Source organism: Bombina bombina, chromosome 1 (assembly GCF_027579735.1).
Source record: "Bombina bombina isolate aBomBom1 chromosome 1, aBomBom1.pri, whole genome shotgun sequence".
Lineage (NCBI taxonomy): Eukaryota > Metazoa > Chordata > Amphibia > Anura > Bombinatoridae > Bombina > Bombina bombina.
Genome location: NC_069499.1, coordinates 291,798,284 through 291,821,843, shown reverse-complemented (window position 1 = coordinate 291,821,843; position 23,560 = coordinate 291,798,284). Strand labels below are relative to the sequence as shown.

At 40.0% G+C, this 23,560-nt stretch overlaps 1 protein-coding gene across 1 annotated transcript in view; it reads right to left on the bottom strand.

The window, feature by feature from the left end:
* Positions 1-23,560, bottom strand: part of LMLN (leishmanolysin like peptidase) — a 50,784-nt gene that overhangs the window by 17,154 nt on the left and 10,070 nt on the right. Inside the window, exons 5-11 of the mRNA XM_053698045.1 lie at positions 23,420-23,537; positions 18,723-18,901; positions 18,474-18,579; positions 4,156-4,250; positions 3,866-3,983; positions 3,626-3,733; positions 1,801-1,877 (exon numbers count right to left, since the gene is read on the bottom strand). Coding sequence (XP_053554020.1) covers positions 1,801-1,877; positions 3,626-3,733; positions 3,866-3,983; positions 4,156-4,250; positions 18,474-18,579; positions 18,723-18,901; positions 23,420-23,537 — 801 coding nt within the window. The remainder of the gene's footprint in view (positions 1-1,800; positions 1,878-3,625; positions 3,734-3,865; positions 3,984-4,155; positions 4,251-18,473; positions 18,580-18,722; positions 18,902-23,419; positions 23,538-23,560) is intronic.

The following is a 23,560-nucleotide window of genomic DNA, read 5'->3' as shown; positions in this document are numbered from 1 at the left end:
GACTCATCGTGTCTTAAAAAAGAAAAGCTATTAGGCTGTTGTTCATTCTGTTTTTATTTATGCAAATTATGACCCCAAGGGAAGTTTTCGTAAGGGTGATGCGGGAAGCTAGACGTGGACCCATTGCTCAGTGTGCTTAGAGGGATATGGCTGCACCTCACTGACAAGGCCCACAATAGGCCGAAACGTACGTCTGGGGTTTTGCCGTTTCTCTGGTTTAGAGAGGAATTGTCTGGTATTTAAGCGCTGGACTGCACTATTAAGTCAGGATCAGACTAATATGCTACAGGAAAGTTATCTGTGAAAGGCACATGTTGAGCAAAAAGAGGCTGCTTCTTGGGTGGTAACTAGCCTTAGAACAAGCTATTATGCTGTTGTTAGTTCCCAGGTTGAGCGCTTCTCTGTTTTTATTTATATCAGCAGTTTTAGATGACAGGTGAAATACTATGTTATGGCTGGCAGAAGGGCTACAGGAGTGATACTCTGCATGGGGTGGCAGGAGGTTTAAATGAGTGAGGAGTGTGTGTCTATGTTTTTGTGTGTGTGAGAATGTGTTATTGCATAGTGTATACTCTGCAAAAATGTTTTTACTTTGCTCGGCTCAGGAGTGTTTGGCCCGAACTCAAGGTGGCAACCCTATACATGTATTCTCTCTGACAGTGCTTGAGACAAGTTTTAGAAATTAGATGCACAGGGCAAATGTATATATTTTCAGTGGGGGTGAACGCTAATAGTGATTTGCTAGCAGCGTTTTTGCTAATACTTGTGCATTAAAATTAAGTGTATTCAAGTGCAATTCAATTTTTGCTTTTTAGGACCTTAGTCTGATGAAAACTTGTAATTATATTCTCTTCTAGTTAGCAACTAATGGTATCTCCCATACGTTTCTTTTGTTATTATTTATTTTTTTAACCAAAATGATTTACCAACTATAGAACCACCTTTTTTTTTGCTATATATTAATCAAACATTCCATCTGATTAAATGAGATATCACAGAAACTAACCATTTTTACATAACAAGTATGACCCTCTAATAGACTACACATTTTTTAACAATAGTATTTTGGGTTTCCACAAGAAACAGAAGTTCTTTTAATATATATGTTACAGGTAAAGTAAGAAATTCGGGTTATCCTATGATTACTTGGATTAAACAGACATTACCCAAGCGGCTGTGGGTAAAGCTTGATGTACTGTAATTCTCCCATCTACACTATTTCTTTTGCCTCCGCCTGAGGGGGTTCAAGGAAGCTGCCCTGACGATCCGCTGGCATCCACCCCAAGAGAACCTTGGGGAATGTGGTTTACAAGGGAGGCACCCTTGAACCCCCCAGGCGGAGGCAAAAAAGATATTGAAGATGGGGGAATTACAGTGCATGCTATATATGTTTCATGTTGTGACTCAAAGCGCATTGGATTTATGATCTTACATCAGGCTTTACACACAGCCGCTTGGGTAATGTCCGTTTTACCCTGGTAATCCTTGGATTACCCAATATCTGACTTTACCCGCAACATATATATATTTATTTATTTTTTACAAAAACTAAGCAAGTGTTACCATCTCCATTGGATTTATAGCAGTGGTTGTAGCACACCACTACAATTTACAATCTAACATTCATCTACAAATTTCCAGCAGAAACATTTTGAGATTTATGAAAGAATAATTGTAAATGAAGAAGCATAATATTTTTATCATCTGTGTATAACAGAAACTAGGATGTTGCCTTTTTCAAATCAAACTCTTTGCATAATGGAAAGCGTAGGCCTAATTATATTACACTGCTAATCTCACCCTGTATCCTCCATCAGTGCCAAGGTTATCCTGGAGAACACCCTGTTCTGCGTGTGAGATCCAGTCATGGCTTCATTCTGTGGAGACAGCCACTGACTTAACTAAAAGATGTTTAAGAGACATGTAAAGTCAAATTTGAATTTTCAGAATTCAGATCGAGCATGCAGTCCGAGGATAATTTTCAGTTTGTTTACTTTGTTGAAAAGCATACCTAAGTAGGCTTAGAAGCAGCAGTGTGCTACTGGGAACTAGCTGGTGATTGGTGACTTAAGTAGCTGGCTACATCTCTTGCTGTGAGGGGCCCATAAGGGAATCAGTTTTAAATTATGTACACGTTATTCATGTAAGGTATTTCTGATATTTAAGGGGCAGTTAACACCAAAAATAATATTGTTTAAAAGGATAGATAATCCCTTTATTTACCATTCATCAGTTTTTCATAACCAACACTGTTATATTAATATACTTTCTACCTCTATGATTACCTTTTATCTAAGCTACTGCAGACTGCCTCCTTATCTCAGATCTTTTGACAAACTTGCTTTTCAGGCAATTAGTGCTGACTCTTAAATAACTCCCTGGGAGTGAGCACAATGTTATCATATGGCTCACAAGAACAAACAGTTCATGTTATTAGCTATTCACAGTCAGACTGTGAGATAAGAGGTGGACTGCAGAGTCTTAGAAATCATCCTATAAGTCTCAGTGAGAAACCCCCATGGACCTTTTTCCAGATAGGCTGACACTTATTGAGAGCTTCACGAAGTACAAGCACACGGATAACAGGTACCGGAGGTATAGACTAGCGGAGCTGGAGGACGCTTTAACTGCATTCTCCCTGCATGCGTGAATTGTCTTTTGCTTTCCTCGGGAGCTCATGTGGATATTTCCTACCTACAAGCTGGGTTAAAGGGACACTGAACCCAATTTTCTTCTTTTGTGATTCAGATAGAGCATGCAATTTTAAGCAACTTTCTAATTTACTCCTATTGTCAATTTTTCTTCTTTCTCTTGCTATCTTTATTTGAAAAAGAAGGCATCTAAGCTTTTTTAATAGTTCAGACCTCTGGACAGCAATTTTTTATTGGTGGATGAATATATACACCAATCAGCAAAAACAACCCAGGTTGTTCACCAAAAATGGGGCGGCATCTAAACTTACATTCTTGCATTTCAAATAAAGATACCAAGAGAATGAAGAAAATTTGATAATAGGAGTAAATTGGAAAGTTGTTTAAAATTTAATGCTCTATCTGAATCATGAAAGAAAAAAATTGGGTTCAGTGTCCCTTTAAGGATTGCTTGATAAATTGGGGAATGGCCGGTTTACTTATGTCCCTTAATGATTTGTTTATTTCATAGCTAGGTGCAGTATCCTAGACTTTTGAGTGTACCTTATTTGAAACATTCACTTTCTCTTGTTTTAATTGGTTATATATGATTTATTTCTAGTTTGCACCTGCTGGATTATTTAATTTATTTTTCATTAAATCGAGAAGGGTGAGCAACTCCTGTTTTTATACTGTCTGTGATTGGTGGCTACACAAATGTATAGTCATTGGCTCATGCAAGCATTGTATAGTCATTGACTTCCATGCAAGCAATAGTGCAATAATAAAATGCTCATTAGAACATTTCTTTTTGCACTTTTAAATCCTTTTAATGATGTATGACCAGGGCAAGTCCAATGCTTTATGTTCTTAAATGAAACAGAAATATAAGAATGTAATAAATGTACATGAAAATCTACTGCGGATAGGTGATGACAACTGAGGGCAAGTTTAAACATGCAAAAGCAGGAAACAGAGAAGACGCTCAGGCTAACCTCAAGTAACCTCTTCTCCCAGTGGTTCAGCTCTGTTCCCATGCCACCTTGGTTTTCTAGCTCCATCCCTTCCAGAACTGGACAACTAAAATGTTTTCGTACTTCCTCCTGATCAAACAAATGAAACATTTCTTAATATACTAAAGCGTTAGAAGCTCCGGTAGTTTTTTGAAGGGGATAAAGCCTTTTCCAGCCAGGTCTGTGTTTATTGGGGAAATAAGAAGATACAGAAACACTTACAATAACTCTAGGAGTAACCAGCAGAAAAACTGTATGCTGGAGTATCTTAGGGCCACGCACATCCCAGTCCCTCTGTACAATGCGCACTACTTTCTCACTCCACTGATATAAACCAAGACTGAAAGAAAGAAAATAAGTTTTAGTCTTTAAAGCACCAAAGTAATAAACAGCCAGTTACTACATCAGTCTGTAAGTAATAAGGAATTACTACATATTGCACTTTTCTAGTTTGCTGGTTACTATTTAGTCTTAGTGTTTAGTGTTTTTGAAGATAATTTCATTTAGTTTACCTCTCATTGAAGGGTGGAAGACCATTTGCGTATCTCTGTGTGAGCGGGCTGCCATCATCATCGTAATAAAATGCAAAGAGTCCAGCAGAAAATCCCTGAGAAAACACATTGTTACTGTTAGCAACTATAAAGCCTATAATCGCTTAAGACCAAAAACACAGCAACAATGTCTGCATTAATACAACAGTCCATTCTTAGCTAATCTTTTGTGTAAAAACCATGAACAAATAATCAGCTTTTCCCACATCCAATAATAGTCATAATTATTAAGTCTTTTTAAACAAAACAGAGGTACAAACTGTGCATGACTAAAACCTTCAAACACGTCCTGTTCTAAATTTGTAGGTTGAGTGTTAAAGAGAGCATGAAAGTCAAAGGGAAAATGTCATTATTCAGAAACAGAATGCACTTTTATAAATGGCTTTTCAGTTTCTCAGGAGCAGCAATGCAGTATGACTAAGCTATGCACATATGCCTTGTTACTTGCTCACAAGATATGCTCTGCTAGGTCCCAGTAATATATTGCTGCTCTACAGATTAAAGCATTTTTGTTTTTGCACTTATATGTCCCTTTAAGGAATAAGTTCCTTGGTTGTCAATAGGCAGTAAAGTATTATATATATATATATATATATATATATATATATATATATATATATATATATATATATATATATATATATATATATATATATATATATATATATGGTACATCTTAGCAATTTACTGCATTTCAAAATATCTGCACACAGTTGTGCGTGTCTAAAAATATTGCAAAAAGAGACGGCTGAAAGAGACACTCTTTTATTCCAAAGATCAAATCCGATAAATTCAAAAGATCTCTAATATAGGATGATAAGAAATGTAGTAGCTTAATTACAAATAACATCAATAACAACTCAATAATAGAGGAAAAACAATATCCAGAGATAATCTTTCAGGAGAAACACTCAGTTCTAAAATAATATCCAAAGTTCAATGCAGGCTGCTTTTTATTTGTAGCCCAAGACTGTAAAATAAACAGAGGTGTCCACACAGTGTTTCACATGGAATCAGCATTAAGAACCATAAAACCAGACACAAGGCACTCACAAATACCCAACACCAAACAAATGGCACATCTGCTAGCAAGTACCATTTTATTCATCCAAGACTATTGGAAATTTTTAGCTGTGTGTGTGTGTCAACTATTTTACCTTCATTCAGTTCTTACATTTATTTTATTTACACTAGCAGATGTAAGGCTCGTGGAATACTCCTCTATCAGACCGAACTCGGCCAGTAGTCTTGTTATTCCTGCGTCGAGCCGGAAAGATAGAGAATATCCCAGAGCAGAGAATAATAGACAAATGAGGAGAGCGGCAAATACCACAGGCAGAAAAGCAAAAGGCAAACTACGAGAATGGTCAGGCTGGGATCAGTAACAATAAATTAGTCCAGCAATTCAGGGGTTAACCAGGTAGCGTAGTGAGACAGGCAGAGTTCAGCAACAATGTATCAGTCAGTAATAAAGGGGTTAACCAGGTAGCATAGTGAGACAAGCAGGGATCAGCAACAATAAATCAGTCCATCAATATAGGGGTTAACCAAGTAGGGAAGTGAGAAAGGCAGGGATCAGCAACAGTGAATCAGTCAGCAAACAATTTATCACACCCAGGAGTACATGAAGAAGCACCTATACTTGGGCAGTGATAGATTGTTTGCTGCCCATTTAAATACCTGAGGATTGGCGCCACAGGACCGGTCGGCATCAGGAGCGTGCGGTGATGATGCCAGCGCCGCACGCCTCCAGAGCCGACACAGCCCTAGACAACGAGCAGTAAGGAGACGCCGCGCCCCTAGCAATGGCTAGAGCGGCGCGGCGTGACATATCCCCCACCAAAAGGGTTCCCTCTGGGAACCGGAGCCGGCTTCATAGGAAGAGCAGCATGGAATTTGGAGACCAGAGATGGAGCATGCACATCACGGGCAGGAACGATTCGCCAGGGAGTAACCCTTCCAATGTACCAGGTACTGCAATTGTCTGCGTCTGTATCTGGAGTCCAGGATCTTAGCTACCTCATATTCGGGGTCCCCGCGTATCAGGAGCGGAGGAGGTGGAGCTCCGAGACGGGTATATCTATTCTTGATGTAGGGTTTAAGCAGGGAGATTCGGAAGACTGGATGTATATGTAGGGTTTTTGGTAAGGCTACTTTGTAGGTAACAGGAGACAGTCTTTTCAGGACCTTGTAAGGACCGATATATATGGGGCCCAATTTGCGACAGGGTTGGTGTAGATGCATGTGTCGGGTAGATATCCAAACACGTTTACCCACTGGAATGGTTTATACAGAAGCCCTAAGACGATCAGCAAACTTCTTGTATCTAGAGACAGCAGAACGTAGCTGAGAGCGAATACGTTGCCAATAAGTGGTGAGTCTAGTGACGTGTCAGTCTGCGGCAGGAACCCCAGTGTACTGAGTTGAAAGAGGGAACACACAAGGTTGATACCCAGCTGGGGCTTGAAATGGAGAACATCGAAGAGAAGAGTGCCAATGAGTGTTTCTTGCCAGCTCGGCTAGGGGTAGCAACTCAGACCAGTTGGTATGACTAGCGTTGACAAAGGCTCTAAGGTAGGCTTCAAGATGCTGGTTTGCTCTCTCAGTTAGACCGTTGGTCTGTGGATGGAAGCCGGAATCGATTTACAAAAGGCTTTCCAAAAGGCAGAGATAAACTGTGGACCTCTGTCAGAAACAATGTTCACAGGAATGCCATGAAGTCGTACCACATGCAAGAGAAAAAGACGATAATTCTTGAGCAGAAGGTAATTTGGTTAGTGGTACGAAGTGAACCAGTCTGGAGAAGCGGTCTACCACCACCCAGATAACTGTATAGTGGTTGGAAGAGGGAAGGTCCACAATGAAGTCCATAGTTATGTGTGTCCAGGGTTGTTTGGGAATGGACAATGGTTGGAGCAAGCCAGGAGGCAAAGAACGGGGAGTTTTGTTGGCCACACAAATTGTGCAGGCCTTCACATAATCCTGAGCATCAGACTTCATAGTAGGCCACCATACATGTTGGGAAAGACACTTGAAGGTTTTAGGATGTCCTGAAAGTTTGCTATCATGAGCTCAGGCTATCACAGGGATACGTAGATTCAGAGGTACAAAGAGGATATCGGAGGCAATGGGGGCACCAGGGGGTTTATTGGACTGGGCACATTGCAATCTTTGCAGAAGGGTGGTATTGAGTTGAGCAACCACACAGGAGGGTGGTATGATGTGTTCGATAGGAGCTTCTGCTGCATCATTTGAGTGAAGGAACTGACGAGAAAGGGCGCCCGCCTTCTTGTTCTTGGTACCGGGAAGATAAGAGACCACAAGTTAAAACGGGAAAAGAACAAGGCCCACCTCGGCTGTCGGGGATTGAGTCAATGAGCAGTCTCTAGATAAGTCAGATTCTTGTGGTTGGTAAGAATCTGAATAGGATTGGCGGTGCCCTCTAACCAGTGACGCCATTCTGTCAAGGGCATCTTAATGGCTAAGAGTTCACGGTTACCCACATCGTAGTTCCTCTCAGCAGGAGTAAAGGGTTTAGAGAAAAATGCTACAGGGTGTGACTTGGAAGTCAAAGGGTCCCTCTGGGTAAAAGGCATCAACCTCTAAAGTGAACTGTAGGTCAGGATCAGGATGGCGAAGGACAGGAGCTGAACAAAAAGCATTTTTCAGACAAGAAAAGGCATTTATGGCCTCAGGAGGCCAATGTTTACAGTCTTTGTTCCGTTTTGTCATTACAGTGAGAGGAGCCACTGTTTGGGAAAAGTTATTTATAAACTTGCGGTAGTAATTGGAGAATCCCAAGAATCTTTGCAATTCCTTTAAAGAGGTAAGTTGAGGCCATTGTAGAACTGCGGTGAGTTTAGTAGGATCCATGGCAAAACCCTCCTTCGAGATGACATAACCAAGGAATTGGATTTGCTCCTGATCAAACTCACACTTTTCTAACTTAGCCACCAAAGAATTCTTTCTGAGGCGAAGAAGCACTTTCACGTGCCTGTGATGCTCCTCTAAAGTGGAAGAGAAAACAAGGATATCATCCAGATAAACAATGACCGTGCGGTTAAGGAGATTACGGAAGACATTGTTGACAAATGCTTGGAAGACTGCAGGGGCGTTACACAGCCCAAAGGGCATTACAAGGTATTCGTAATGCCCAGATCTTGTGTTAAAGGCGGTCTTCCATTCGTGGCCTGGAAAGATGCGAATCAGATTGTATGCCCCACGTAAGTCCATTCTGGTAAAAAAGCAGTCATTCTGGAGTCATATAGTTCAGTGATCAAAAGGTATGAGATAGCGATTCTTAAAGGTTATTTTAGTCAAGGCCCTTTAGTCAATACAGGGTCTAAGCCCGCCATCCTTCTTACTGACAAAAAAGAAGCCAGCCCCAGCAGGAGAGGAGGAAGGGTGAATGAAACCTTTAGCTAGGTTCTCTTGGATGTACTCCTCCATGGATTTGGTTTCAGCCTTGGAGAGTCCTCCCTTTAGGAAGTGGGGCTCCGGGAAAGAGGACGATCTTGCAGTCATAAGGACGGTGGGGTGGCAGCACGTCGGCTGCTTTTTTCTCAAACACATCCGCAAAGTCCATGTAAACAGAAGGAAGATTTGAAGGAGTCTGTATACTGGCTATGGGAATACGGGGCAGAGGAACGACTTTAGCAAGACAGGAGTGGAAACAGGAGGTACCCCAGGAGGCCAGTTGTCCCTCAGCCCAGCCGAACTGTGGATTATGTATCCAAAGCCAAGGAAGACCAAGGTTGACAGGCTGCGCTGGGGAGTGAATGACCTCAAACTGCAGCTGTTCAGAATGGAGGACTCCCACAGTCAGGGTCAGGGGTGCTGACTCAAAATGGATCACGCCTGAACCAAGGGTGGTGCCATCCAGGGTGGTTATTTTGAAACAGTGTCTTTTCTGCAGAAGAGGTAAACTGGCTTGCATCATAAAATGATGATCCAGGGAGCCTCTCGCGGAGGCCATTAGAGGAAACCCTAGGGTTCAGGGCCTTCAGATACATGACACGCTACAGAAATTGGCACTTTTTGCCGATGATCTCACTCTCTTCCTCACCAACCCAGTGGAGTCACTTCCCTACCTTTTTGAGGTTATTGACGTTTTTAGTGACATTTCGAATTACAAGGTCAATGTGACCAAAACAGAGGCCTACATGATTCACATCGAGCAATCGGACCAAAGATACCTCAAGCGACACTATTCGTTCAGGTGGTCAACAGATGGGATCAGACATCTGGGGGTCTTCCTGTCTCATGACAGGAACAAGGTGTTGCAGGCGAACTACTCTGTCCTCCTCCGGGAAACCGAGGCGAGACTGAAATCTAAAAAATATGAGGAAATCTCCTGGATGGGCAGAATTGCCGCTCTAAAGATGATGATCCTCCCCAAATTAACCTATTTTATGCGCTGTATCCCCATCTCAGTCCCGGAAAGGATTCTACGAGGCTTCCAAACAGCATTCAATGCCTATGTTTGGGACAATAAGCGGCAGAGAGTGGCCGCGGCCACGCTTCAGGCCCCTGTAGACAGAGGTGGGCTGGGGCTACCCAATGTTAAATTATACCATCAAGCGGCTATGATCTCGCACGTCTCGGCGTGGGGACCTGCCCTGCCCCCTACCAGATGGAGGGAGCTGGAACAAGCATCACTCCCCGCTTATGTCGACCTCTCGGATCTGTTGTGGGTTCCGCCTCACTTGGCTGCGCAGATACCGATCTCCAATCATCTCATCAAAGACTGTCAAGCAGTTTGGTTCCGCCTCAGACACCACCAATTGATAGCCCCACATCCCTCACCCATACATCCTGTTGTCTCACTCCTTCAGGGGCTCCCAAATATTCGGCTCGCCCCCTGGAAGGCCCTGGAGATCACCTCTCTGAGTGATTTCTACCGGGGTGAGAATCTCCTCTTGCCTCAAGATATGATCGCTAAATTTGACATTCCTGACACCCTGAAATTTGACTTTATGAGGCTGAGATCCTTGATGAAGTCCTGGGGATTCCTGGTTGAAAAAATCAGGGCTCCAACTATCTGGGAGATGAGATGGAAGGCAAACCTCCAACTGTGCAAACCTCTTACGGCACACTACCGATCCCTCTTGGGGCCTCCCACTCTGGTGAAAACCAGACATATGGCATCCTGGGAAGCAGAATTGAGACTCGCCTTTACGGAGCTCGACTGGACTAAAGCAATAAAACTGACTAAATCTGCACTGCATTGCGCTACAATGTATGAACTCTACTTCAAGATTATAACCAGATGGCATCTGGTCCCGACCAAACTTCAGACCCTGTATCCTGAGCATTCTCCATTATGTTGGAGAGAGTGTGGAGAGACAGGCACTCCGCTCCATGTGTGGTGGTCATGTAGCAAGCTCCGACCACTTTGGTCGAAAGCCAGTGAGGTCTGTAAGGCCTTGGAACTCCCGACCCCAGACACTCCGAGCCTAGCTCTCTTACACCTGGGAGTTAAAAAACTGCCAAAGCACAAAAGATATTTCTTAATCTATCTATTGACATCAGTCAAGATGCTAATCGCCAGGAATTGGAAGAAACAACAGCCTCCAAGATGGCAGGCAGTTGTTGACTACTTGCAATACGTAAAGACAATGGAAGACTATGTCTTCCGGACCAGGAATCAATCAGATGTCTTTTCCCTAGTCTGGGTTCCATGGGAGACCTATCTAAAGCCGACAGCATGATGCTCCCTCCCTTATCAGTTCTAATGTCCCACTAGTGGCTGTCTTATCTGCCTCCCTAGAAGAGGCGCCACACTATGTCAGGCCGGAGGTACTCCTCACTGCTCTTCCCCTCCCCCCCCTCCTTTTTCTCCCTCTTCTGATGCCCCTACTCCCTCCCCAGCACTCTTCTCCCCCCTCCTAAGAGAGGCAGGTATCTATCCCTATCTGTTTTGCTCTCAAGCACGCGTACTATGTAAGTCTTGCATTTTACTCCCCCTAACTGCCAGGTTCAATATGTATGGCTTCCATGGCCATATGATACCCACAATGCTAAAAAAGAAGCTAAATTTTTCCCTATGACAGACCAGTACACAACACCTATAAAATCCAAATACACAACTGACGTATGACCAACCTTTGAGCTAGAACATTGAGCTGTGTAAAACGATTTTCTTTTAATGCCATTATTACCTTTGAACGTTTGATTGTATTTGTTGCCTAATATGTCATATGTAACTGTTCTGTTTTGTGGTTCTGTACCAATTACATCAATAAAAATTTATTTAACAAAAAAAAAAAAATGATGATCCAGGAAGTTTCCAGCTGCCCCTGAATCAATGAAGGCTTGAGTGTGGACAGTATTCTGAAGGATGGTAAGGGTAACAGGTACCAGGATCCGAGAGGAGTGAGGGGATTTTGTTGAGACCATGCTTAGAGGTACCCCAGTGTTATCCCCGAAGCACTGTCTTTTCCCGGTAGAATGTCACAGTCTTTCAGTTGGTGGGTGTTAGATCAACAATAAAAACATAGTTTCAGTCTCCTTCTTCCCTGTCTTTCAGACTCTGAAGGTTTGAAGGAGGAGAGATCCATGGGTTCCTCTACTGAGGTAACTGGAGTAGCAGAAGGGGTAGCGGTTGCTCACAGAACTGGGCGAACAGAAGGTCGGGAGGGAAGGACCCTCCTAGCTCTTTCTCTCTCGGTTTGTCTCTCCTGAAAGCGAGAGTCCAGATTTATACAAAGCGCTATGAAATCATCCAAAGAAGAGGGAATGTCACGATAAGTGAGTTCATCTTTGATGCGCTCATGGAGACCACTCCTGAAGGCTGCCTTGAGTGCACTGCCATCCCAAGTGGTTTCTAGAGCCAAGGTGCGGAACTCAATGGCAAATTGTGCCACGGTTTTACTGCCTTGGCGGAGATCCAGGAGCGAATATTCTGCAGCAGAGGTACGGTCAGAGGTCCCAAACACAGAAGACAAGGCAGAAATGAACTCATCAGCGTCTTGCAGGAGTGTAGCATTCTGTTCCAAAAGGGGAGAGACCCAGGCTAGAGCTTTGTCCTTTAACAAAGAAATGATAAAGGTGACCCTTGACTGATGAGACTGGAAGGTGTGAGGATCATTGCGGACGTGCAGTCTGCATTGGTTCAGAAAGCCCCTGCAATCGGTAGTACCGTCAAACTTGTCAGGCAAGGGTATACGGGGTATACTTTCAGGAGTGGAGGGAGAGGTCACGGCACTGGGAGTAGGGGCTGGTGGTAAAGCAACAGGAGCGGCATCCCTTACCGTAACTAGTAAGGCAAGTTGAGCAGTAATAGCCTCTAGCTTGGAATCCATATTCTGCAGCTGCTTGGTATGGGTTCCCAACATCTGTCCCTGCAGATAAACAGCTTGTGCCACCTCATCTGGCTGCATGGCCCAAGTATAATGTAAGGCTTGTGGGATACTCCTCTATCAGACCGAACTCGGCCAGTAGTCTTGTTATGCCGGCATTAAGACGGAAAGATAGGGTATATCCCAGAGCAGAGAATAATAGACAAATGAGGAGAGCAGCAAATACCACAGGCAGGAAAGCACAAGGCAAACTACGAGAATGGTCAGGCAGGCAGGGATCAGTAACAATAAATCAGTTCAGCAATTCAAGGGTTAACCAGGTAGCGTAGTGAGACAGGCAGAGTTCAGCAACAATGTTTCAGTCAGTAATGAAGGGGTTAACCAGGTAGCGTAGTGAGACAGGCAGGGATCAGCAACAATAAATCAGTCCAGCAATTCAGGGGTTAACCAAGTAGCGAAGTGAGACAGGCAGGGATCAGCAACAATAAATCAGTCCATCAATTTAGGGGTTAACCAAGTAGGGAAGTGAGAAAGGCAGGGATCAGCAACAGTGAATCAGTCAGCAAACAATCTATCACACCCAGGAGCACACGAAGAAGCACCTATACTTGGGCAGTGATAGATTGTTTGCTGCCCATTTAAATACCTGAGGATTGGCACCACAGGACCAGTCGGCATCAGGAGTGTGCGGCGATGACGTCAGCGCCGCACGCCTCCAGAGCCGACACAGCCCTAGGCAACGAGCAGTAAGGAGACGACGCGCCCCTAGCAACGGCTGGAGCGGCATGACAGCAGATACGTATTAGAATTTGTATTAGCTAACGGAAGCAAGGGTCTGTGAACAACAAATGAAAATTTCTACCAGGTGATCATTATTACTATGAGAATCACTTGACTGTTTTAGGACAGTAAACCTCTTATTTTATTTTTTAAAAGGGGAGAGGGTCGGAGTCTAATAATATACTTATGCTGTGAGGTACTGTTGTTATGACAAGGTCTCACATCCCCCTCTGTGTTTTGGGGTCAACACTGATCCATCAGCATAAGATTCTATCAGGTGATTGCTGTTGCCTGTGAATATGACATTTGAAAGAGAAGACTCTCCTCCTTTAAAGAACATGTCACTTGCCTCATTGTAGTGTTTAGCTGTGGTGCTAGGTTTAGAGTCTTGAAAGCCTAAGCCAACTAATAGATGGGTGAACATGATTCCTACGACAATCACAGCAGGGATATGAAGATTGAGGCTGGACTTCCAGCCCTTTCTCATCCTCCCACTACAGAACAAATAATAATGCAGTGAATCAGACAGGTTCTTACCATTCACACACACAGCAAACATTTTAGTTAGGGTTGTGTGAGGATACACCTCTTGAAACCTCCTCCTAGTATGTCTCCCAGGACTTCGAAAAGACCAGAAACCACAGTAAAGTTCCTGCACTGATCTAAACAATCAATGTATAGCATGTAAACGGGCAAAATACAGTGAGCTCGCCAGTATCTTTAGGAAGAGTGAAAAGGCCCAATATACAAAGACAGAGAAAAAGGAAAAGCAGGCAAAATACATCTATTCTGTAATGATTTCTGCAACACTTAAAGGGATATGAAACCCCCCTAAAAATAGTTTGTGATTCAGAAAGATCACAGTTTTAAAAAGGTTTCCAATTTACATTTATTATCAAATTTTCTTCAATCCCATGGTATTCTTTGTTGAAGAGATACCTAGGTAAGTATTTGTAACACTACATGGCAGGAAATAGTGCTGCCATCTAGTGCTTTTGAAATGGAGAACATTCTTGCAAAACTGCAGCCATAGAGTGATCCAGAGACGTGCACACTCCTGAGCTTATGCCCCAGCTAATCAACAAAAGGATATTAAAAGAACGAATACAATTTGATAAAAAAAAGTAAATTAGAAAGTTGTTTGAAAATGCACGCTCTATCTGAATCATGAAAAAAAAAATATTTTAGGTTTCATGTCCCTTTAATAAAATACTTTTCAGCATTGCACAGTGATTACAAAATAACACATGACCATTCTTATGCTGCTTCCACTAAAGCTATCAAGGCCAAAGACGGGAAACCAGTATACTAGTTGTACATGCAGCCACTAGCTTCTTCTCTGAAACAGAACTTAAATGCCACATATTTACCACCACTAAACCACATATACTCCATTTTACCTCACATACAAACTGCTTGCATCCAAACCCTCTAAAGGATGCTTGGTAATATTCAAGAATAGCATTCGTTTATATCCCTCCCTCATGCTAGACAGGGTGATCACTGATTTCTCTGACAATTGGAACAAACGACAATGGTGGCCAATTTTCCTGACGAGTTGTCTGTCAAAGATGTCAGACATATAAATAGTTTGCAGTAGGGGGGGTGGGGGTTTAATGGCAAATGTCAGTCCAAAAGGCAAATGGTAACAGATTTGAGGAGTCTGCATCTACTTTTTCAGGATAATGTATTGTCGTCAGCAAGCTTCTACCTCAGAGGAAGTTAAAAGCGCTAAAAAGGATTATATAGCCAGAAAATAGTTTATTTTTGTTTTGCTAAGGCACATTTTGCCATATGAAAATGGTTTCTAGGACTGGACATTCCCCCCCCCCCCATTTTTTTATGAGATGGGATCTTCAAAGTGACAAGACAGAACATAATTTATGCCAGTGATAAGCAGAGCATGCATTTCCTTTATATCTACTTTATGTCCTAGCTGCTGAGATTGATTTGCTATATAGTTTCTATGTAAAATACTTGCAGCTAACAGGATCTGCTGTATTTACACAAGTGGTTTTCACTTTACATTTATTAAAGACTTTTATTTAGTAACTGTTCTGTCCTGTATTAGGACTTTAATTATAAAGCTTCATAGCAAAACAGCATTATATCCTTTGAGTTTCTACAACATTTTATTTAATATAAAATCCAGTCACAAGAAAAGATGGTTCATTCAGTTAAAATATATCAGTTTTATTACACTTTTTGTTACAAACTTATAACTACTTTATACAAACTTTTTAGTTGAGTTTTTAGCAAGATAGGATGCCAGTCAAACAAAAAGGCTTTTATGCTTTATTAGTTTTGAAATACAAAAACCATTGGTACTAACTTTTTATTTCTGAGGACTGCCCATCTTCTCATGTGAAATGGTTTAACTTCATTGTTTATTGGGTATAGGTGCTATGCATTAAAAGTAGAAATCTGAATTTAGTGGGTTAAAGAACCACACAAAGAAATACATTTTGCAGCACTCACAATCCATCGAAATGAGTTTGTGTCATTTTTACTATTACATTACTCGCATAATTGGTGTGTGTCTCTTTATATAGAACTTTAGGGGCATTGCACACTAGATTTTTCTTTGCACAAGTGTTTTGTAGATGATCCATTTATATAACTCATCTGGGAGTGTTTTTGTAAAAATGTATAGTTTTGCTTATTTTTAAATAACATTGTGCTGATTTTCAGCCTCCTAACCAAGCCCCCAAATTTTAGTTGTATACTGATGTCTATAAAAGGTTTTACACTGGATTTGTATATCAGTATCTGTGCATATTCTTCTTTATAGTAGTGCCTATTACATGCAGTTATATGAAAACTGGTGTATACTGTCCCATTTATTTAAGCAAAATAAAATAAAAATGGGAATGTGAGTTTAAAACCACTCTGCAGTAACTTTATTTTGAATATAAAACATCAAATGTAATGAATGCTTGAACTGCTTCAAGGAAAGATATCTTAACCCTCTCAGGAGTTAATATGTATTTTGCATAAAAAAACCTTTGGCATTTATGTTCTGCAGGCTTTTTGATGTAAAATACATATTAACTCCTGCGAGGGTTGAGATATCTTTCCTTGAAATATATAATATATATGTATACCTATATATACATACATGATTATAGACAGATAGATAGAGGAATAGATATTTAAAAATACTTAGAACATATTCCCCTATGTGAAGAACATTGAAATGTAAAATATTTACAGTACAAAGTATAATACTTTATTAAGTATCAATGTTGCATACATATGTTTTTACATGTTTTCATCTACACACACACATATATATATATATATATATATATATACACATACATACACACACTTATACATATGTGTGTGTGTTTATATGTGTATGTCTATAAATACATATGTACTCACATATAAGCTATACACACACATATTCATATCCATCTTTAGACATGTATATGTAGGTATCTCTATGTTAAAACCCTTTGCCTGCCTTTTCTTTTCTAACACCTGAGATCTCATATCTTTGAGCGCTTATAACTTTTTTGTGCAATATTTTTTTAAATAAATTTTTATTAGATGGTGTTATTATGAGTGTAACTGTTTTGTGTAATGTATTTTTGAAGTGTTTTGTGACACTTTTTTTGTTTTGCAAAACAGTTAACCAGAGCTCTGAGGTCGCTCTAACCTGACGCATTATCTTCAATTGCGCCAAATCAATCGTCTTTACTTTCAACTTGTAATAGAGCCAAAAAACAGACGTGCGCAAACTCCCGCGATAACCCCTTTTCGCTTGCGTGCAACTGTTAGTTCTCCACTCGTAATCTAGCCCAAAATGTATAATTACATTTAGGTCCGCAAGTATTTGGACAGTGACAGTTTTCATAGTTTTTACTCCCAGTTGTTAGGTTTTAATTCAAGGGGTTTAACAAAAATATTGTATGAACTGTCAGGGGCTAAAAAGTAATTAAAGGGACGGTACACTGTAAAATTGTTTTTATGTTAATGTATTTTCAATGACTTGTTATACCAGCTGCAGAGTATAAGATGTATGAGAAATTGCATTTTCAGGTTTATTTGTGTATATGAAGTAGCTGGTTTTGTGCTTTTAAACCACAGCCTATTACAATGGGTTGAGCTTCAGGTAATATCAGATCTCATTATGTTATCACTTTTATGTACACAGACTTGCTTCCTTATCTTATATTTGTCTGGAAATCTAAAGCTCAATACATAGAGAAAACATTGGAAATTTATAATTTTATTACTTAACTATCCTGCTCCCCACTGGGATTGTAAGTTCTTCTGCTGGCTGTGTTTACTTAGGCTATTCAATAGCTGAGACTCCAGTATCAAAACTTTCAGTATAGGTTGGGAAACCACAAGCTAAATAAGCGATTTCAAAGGCCAAAATAGGGATAAAGGAGCTACTTATAAACAATTTAATACACTCCAGCAGATAAAATGGATCATTGGGAACAGTTCAAATGGGAGACAATTTTTGGGTGAACTGTCCCTTTAATTAGACAAACTAGCATGCAATTTTAAAATACTTCAATTTACTTCTATTATCAAATTTACTTTGTACCCTCAGTATTCTTTCTTGAAAAGTATATCTAGTTAGGCTCAGAAGGAACAATGCATTGCTGGGAGCTAGCTGCTGATTGGTGGCAAGGCACCAGATGTGCTCAGCTAGCTCCCAGTAATGCATTGTTGCTCTAGACTTTAAAGGGACACTAAACCCAAATTTTTTCTTTCATGATTCAGATAGAGCATGCAATTTTAAGCAGCTTTCTAATTTACATCTATTATCAATTTTTCTTTATTCTCTTGCTATCTTTATTTGGAAAAAAGCAGGAATAAAAGCTTTGGAGACGGCCCTTTTTAGGTGCTGGCTCCAAAGCTTTTATTCCTGCTTTTCCAAATAAAGATAGCAAGAGAACGAACAAAAATTGATAATAGACATAAATTAGAAAGCTGCTTAATATTGCATGCTCTATCCGAATCATGAAAGAAAACATTTGGGTTTACTATCCCTTTAACTTTGCAAGGGTTAAACATATAGTAGTATGCAAGCAATAGTGCAAAACATATATGCTTTAAGACAGACCACTTTCTTTTTGCACTTTTATTGCTAAATATGTACTATGTATATAAAAAGTAATCCGTTAAAGAACATTAAAATCATTTTTATTAATGCAAAAGCATAGTAAGGCCACTCACCAGTGCATGAAGAATTTCATGCTTCACTGTAGATAACATTCCATCAAATTCCTGAGGCTGGGTGGATATCATATTTGGACACAGATTTGCATAACCTGCTATAGGCCTAAAGGAGAGGGAGGGGAGGCAGAAGCCAAGTGTCACAAGAAATAACAAGTATCTAAAACAGGAATGCAAAGCGTGACTCTTCAATATGCTCATATCATTAAAGATGCCAAATGCTCATGAGTAAAATAGTGATCCCCCTACCTGTCCATTTCTGCTTCCAGCTGGCAATATGCAGCATATGCAACAATATTCTCCTGGCTACATCTTTCAGTGGTCATTGCACTGACATAAAGAACAAAGTCGGCATCAGTAATACCTCCATTATTAGGTTGCCCCACTGGACCACAATGCCACTCAGCACCACTGCAGACCATGCATTGCTAAGGAACAGAAGATACATAGAGTAATCATTAAGATATAAATATCCTTCTTAAATAAGAGAACAATTTGTTTTGCAGCTTAGTGAGGAATTGTAGGTTTATGTTATTAGGTTCCACAATTTAATGTTAGCACAATAATAGTATTAGGATTCATAATTTAGGTTAGTTCAAATTCCTAATGCTAACATAAACTGAAGAATTATAATATAAAACCATATAGTGACAATGGGATGTTTGAATAGGAAGGCAAAACTACTGATGTTCTCTGCTTACTAAGTGTCTGTCACTTTGTCATGCCAAGTCCCTTGTTATTAAAGGGACACTGAACCCAAATTTTTTCTTTTGTAATTCAGAAAGAGCATGCAATTTTAAGCAACTTTCTAATTTACTCCTATTATCAATTTTTCTTCGTTCTCTTGCTATCATTATTTGAAAAAGGCGGCATCTAAGCTTTTTTTTTGGTTTCAGTACTCTGGACAGCACTTTTTTATTGGTGGATGAATTTATCCACCAATCAGCAAGGACAACCCAGGTTATTCACCAAAAATGGGCCGGCATCTAAACTTACATTCTTGCATTTCAAATAAAGATACCAAGAGAATGAAGAAAATTTGATAATAGGAGTAAATTAGAAAGTTGCTTAAAATTTCATGCTCAATCGGAATCACAAAATAATTTTTTTGGGTACAGTGTCCCTTTAAGATAACTGCTCCCTAACAGTATTCCTGCAATCAATGCCTCCCTAGGGCTGCCCTGAAAGGCCTAGCTAGATGCAATATTAATCCATAGCAGAGAGAGCCATGGTGAACCCATTGCAGAGAGAAAGGTAGGAATAGTTGTATCAAAAAAGTATATATGGCAATAATTCTTGTGCCCTTAAAGGGACAGTAAAATTAAACTTTCATGATTCAGATATCACATGCAATTTTAAATAACTCTCCAGTCTAAATTGTCACATTTTTTTGTTTTCTTAGTATGCTTTGTTTAAAGGGACACTGAACCCAATTTTTTTCTTTCATGATTCAGATAGAGCATGCAAATGTAAGCAACTTTCTAATTTTCTCCCATTATCAATTTTTCTTCATTCTCTTGCTTTCTTTATTTGAAAAAGAAGGCATCTAAGCAATTTTTTTGGTTCAGGACCATGGAAAGCACTTGTTTATTGGTGGGTGAATTTATCCACCAATCAGCAAGAACAACACAGTGTGTTCACCAAAAATGGGCCGGCATCTAAACTTACATTCTTGCATTTCAAATAAAGATACCAAGAGAATGAAGAAAATTTGATAATAGGAGTAAATTAGAAAGTTGCTTAAAATTGCATGCTCTATCTGAATCACAAAAGAAAAAAATTGGGTTCAGTGTCCCTTTAAGTGCATACAATATCTTGCTAAAAAAAAAAGCTCCCAAATATTTTGTGTTATTTGTCTCCATGACGGCACGTTTTTTATTATCAGGTCCTAAGACTAAAGAGCTCCTGTGTTTAAAAATTGTGTGAGTAGTCATCCTATAAACGCTAATGAGAAGAAAGCATAAACTCTTCTGAAGGAGGAAAAAAATAATGGGCACTGATGATCAAAAACTGCAATGGAGAGAAATCGCACAAAATAAGGTCTAAAAAACACTTGCTCCTATGATTTTACCTCTAGCTCCTAACATTTTGGGTTATTCTACATATATTTATATACAAATACCACTGTCTGGCTCCTAAATTTTATACAGATTTGTTGCCCCCTGACAAACAGAACCCTGAATATTGAGAAACATCTCTGAAGGGAAAATGTATGTTTCTAAAATTCTTTAAAAGGACCTCACCGTACTGACGGGATCATCTTGCCTGAGCGGAGAGCTTTAGATCATCAGGCCCACGGTCTTAAAGGTTGTGTCACTCATTTCAAAAGGGAAACTAATATTATTGTATATTTTCTTACAAAAAAAGTTTTAAACTTTTTTCCCTTCAATATCTGCAGATCAATAATGGTTTTCAGTGCCAAACTAATGCTGAAATGTCTCTTTAAATGGTGGCTTAGACCCTTAAAGTCATTTGCAACTGGAACAGTAGGGTAACACTAATGCCAGAAGGTAAGATACTATACACCAGGCATGTACTTACCAGTGGCTCCCTATCCTCTGAGATTAGAACCAGCCTCATAATACTATAGTTAGGTATTCGGGAATTATGTGTTGGATTTTTTAAACGCTGTTTCATTTGGGGATTTCCTGCTTTATGTTTCATTGGGATATTAAACTCTGGCACTAACTTGCGTTTGCCATTACATTTCCGACTGTATTTTTGTATGAAAGTACTGTGTGAGTAGGCCTCTCCCATACATACTGCTGTATGTGACTGCCCTGATTCACAGCCTCCGAACCTAGATACTTTCAAGGAAATGTTGGGAAGTCTGTCACTACATCAGGTATAAAGATGAGTGGCTATAAAGAATGCTGGGAATTATAGCTTCCAAATAGACTAGAAGAGATGCAGTGTTTAGAAAGGTGGTAGTTTCAGATATCACAAATATGGGTGCTAGGCCCTGTTTTTAACCCCTTAAAACAAATGGACATAGGTACTATGTCACACAGTACATTGCTCAACGTACCCTGTTGATGTAGTACCTATGTCCAACAGTCTGGCTCATGCGGAGACTGCAGCGAGGGGCAGAAGGCAGCTGCATTTCTATGGTAAGGAAGAACTGATCATTCTTCTTTTACCACATGAAGGCAGATCGCCTATTCAGACATTGACACTCTGTGACAATGTCTGTATCTGCTTGCGGTAATGCCATGGTTGGTGTGGGAGGGAGGCGGGCGATGCATTGTGGGAGGGGTTAGGGAACGTTTCCTACGCTACAGAAAAAAAGTTTAGAAAGGGTGTCCCTAGTGACAATCGCTTGGGGGGAGGGAGGAAAATTGCTGCACCACAGGTAGGTGTCAGGTGAAAGGGTAATCTCTACACTACCACTAAAATTAACCTTACAACCACTTCACTGCCAGGAATAAGAGAAGTGCGGTGCACAGCTTCAACTAGCTGCCTTCTAATTACCAAAAAGCAAAGGCAAAGTCATGTTTGTCTGCTATTTCTGAACAAAGGAGATCCCAGAAAAGCTTTTACAACTTTCTTTTTTTTGACTGCGCAAGTTGTGTGCAAATAATTTCAAGAGAAGCCCAAAGTTTGGGTCTGCAGAAATAACATACCTCTTCTTCACATCAAAAACGTTATAAAGAAACAAACATACAGAGTTGAGAAATAGACCTTAAAGGGACAAAATCATGAAAGAGCGCTTTTTTGGGTTTCAGATAGAGCATACAATTATCAGATTTACTTCAATTATCAAATTTACTTTATTCTCTTAGTATCCATTGTTGAAGGAGAGCAATGCTCTACTGGGGACTAGCTAAACACATTTGGTGAGATATTGACAAACAGCTAGCTCACAGTACTGCATTGCTTCTGAGCCTACCTATGTATGCTTTTCAACAATGGATACCAAGAGAACAAAGCTAAATAGATAAGAGAAGTACATTGGAAAATTGTTAAAAATTGCATGTTCTTTCTGAATCATGAAAGTTTAATATTTTGACTTTACTGTCCCTTTAATGTCACTGTTTCCCTGTAAATATATGTACACAGAATCAACCCATACTAAGTTTTAAGAAGCTCACTGATTAGAAGGTTATTTGGAGTGGAATAGATCTGCACAAGGACCTAAGTGTGAGAAGGGAGGAGCAAGCATTAAAAATGCTATTGTTTGTTATATAAAACTATTTAAAACGTTATTATTAAGGTAATCGTTTTTCTCCTTCTAATAAAGTACAGATGAAAAGTTGATCAAACATGAATGATTAATTTATTAAAATGGAGATAGTTCCCCTCCCAATAATTTTAATAATTTCAATGATTTATCTATTCATATCTCATGATATATAACCAAATCAGTAATGGTCTGATATAACCGGAAAAAAATCTGAAAAGTTATTACTCCAAAAATGAAAACCATGATTTAAATCAGTCTTACTGACTAGTGATTTAAATCAAATCCACCCTGATTTTGGTACGTAAATAAAAAAAACACCAAACCCCCACTCCCCCCAAGCAAGTTTTTCTCTGAAATTCCCGGTACTGAAGGGGTTAAGCTGTGACAGATACCTAGACATCTGTTATTTTGAGCCCTAGAGCAGATTTTCATCATATAGAGAGCAGGAAAATAACAATATCGATCTATCTGAAAAAATATTACAACTGGTGCAGTAGTTTTGGCTAAAAAGAAGTCTGAGAAACTGGGAAATTTGTCCACCCATTTAAAAGCATTTGAAACAAACTATTATCTGATAAATTGCTAAAACTTCTGATCAATACTTCACACAAATAGAATTACAGATCATGCTCTTAAACCTCATGACAATCCCTCTGTGTCAGCTGTGAGAACACTACTACATTAGATATACCGGTAAACGCTCAGATACTAGGATATGCTGTAAGTATAATGTGTTTATTCCTCTGTAAAGTGGATCTGGTACCTGTAAGTGATCCTCTGGAACAACAATGGGGCCGCATTTTGTGTGTTCTGCGCATGCACCATGACAGTATTTGTGAGGTTCATCCTTCTTTTTCAGGTACTGATTGTTTGCACATTGTCTTCATGAGGTTACAGATGTCCA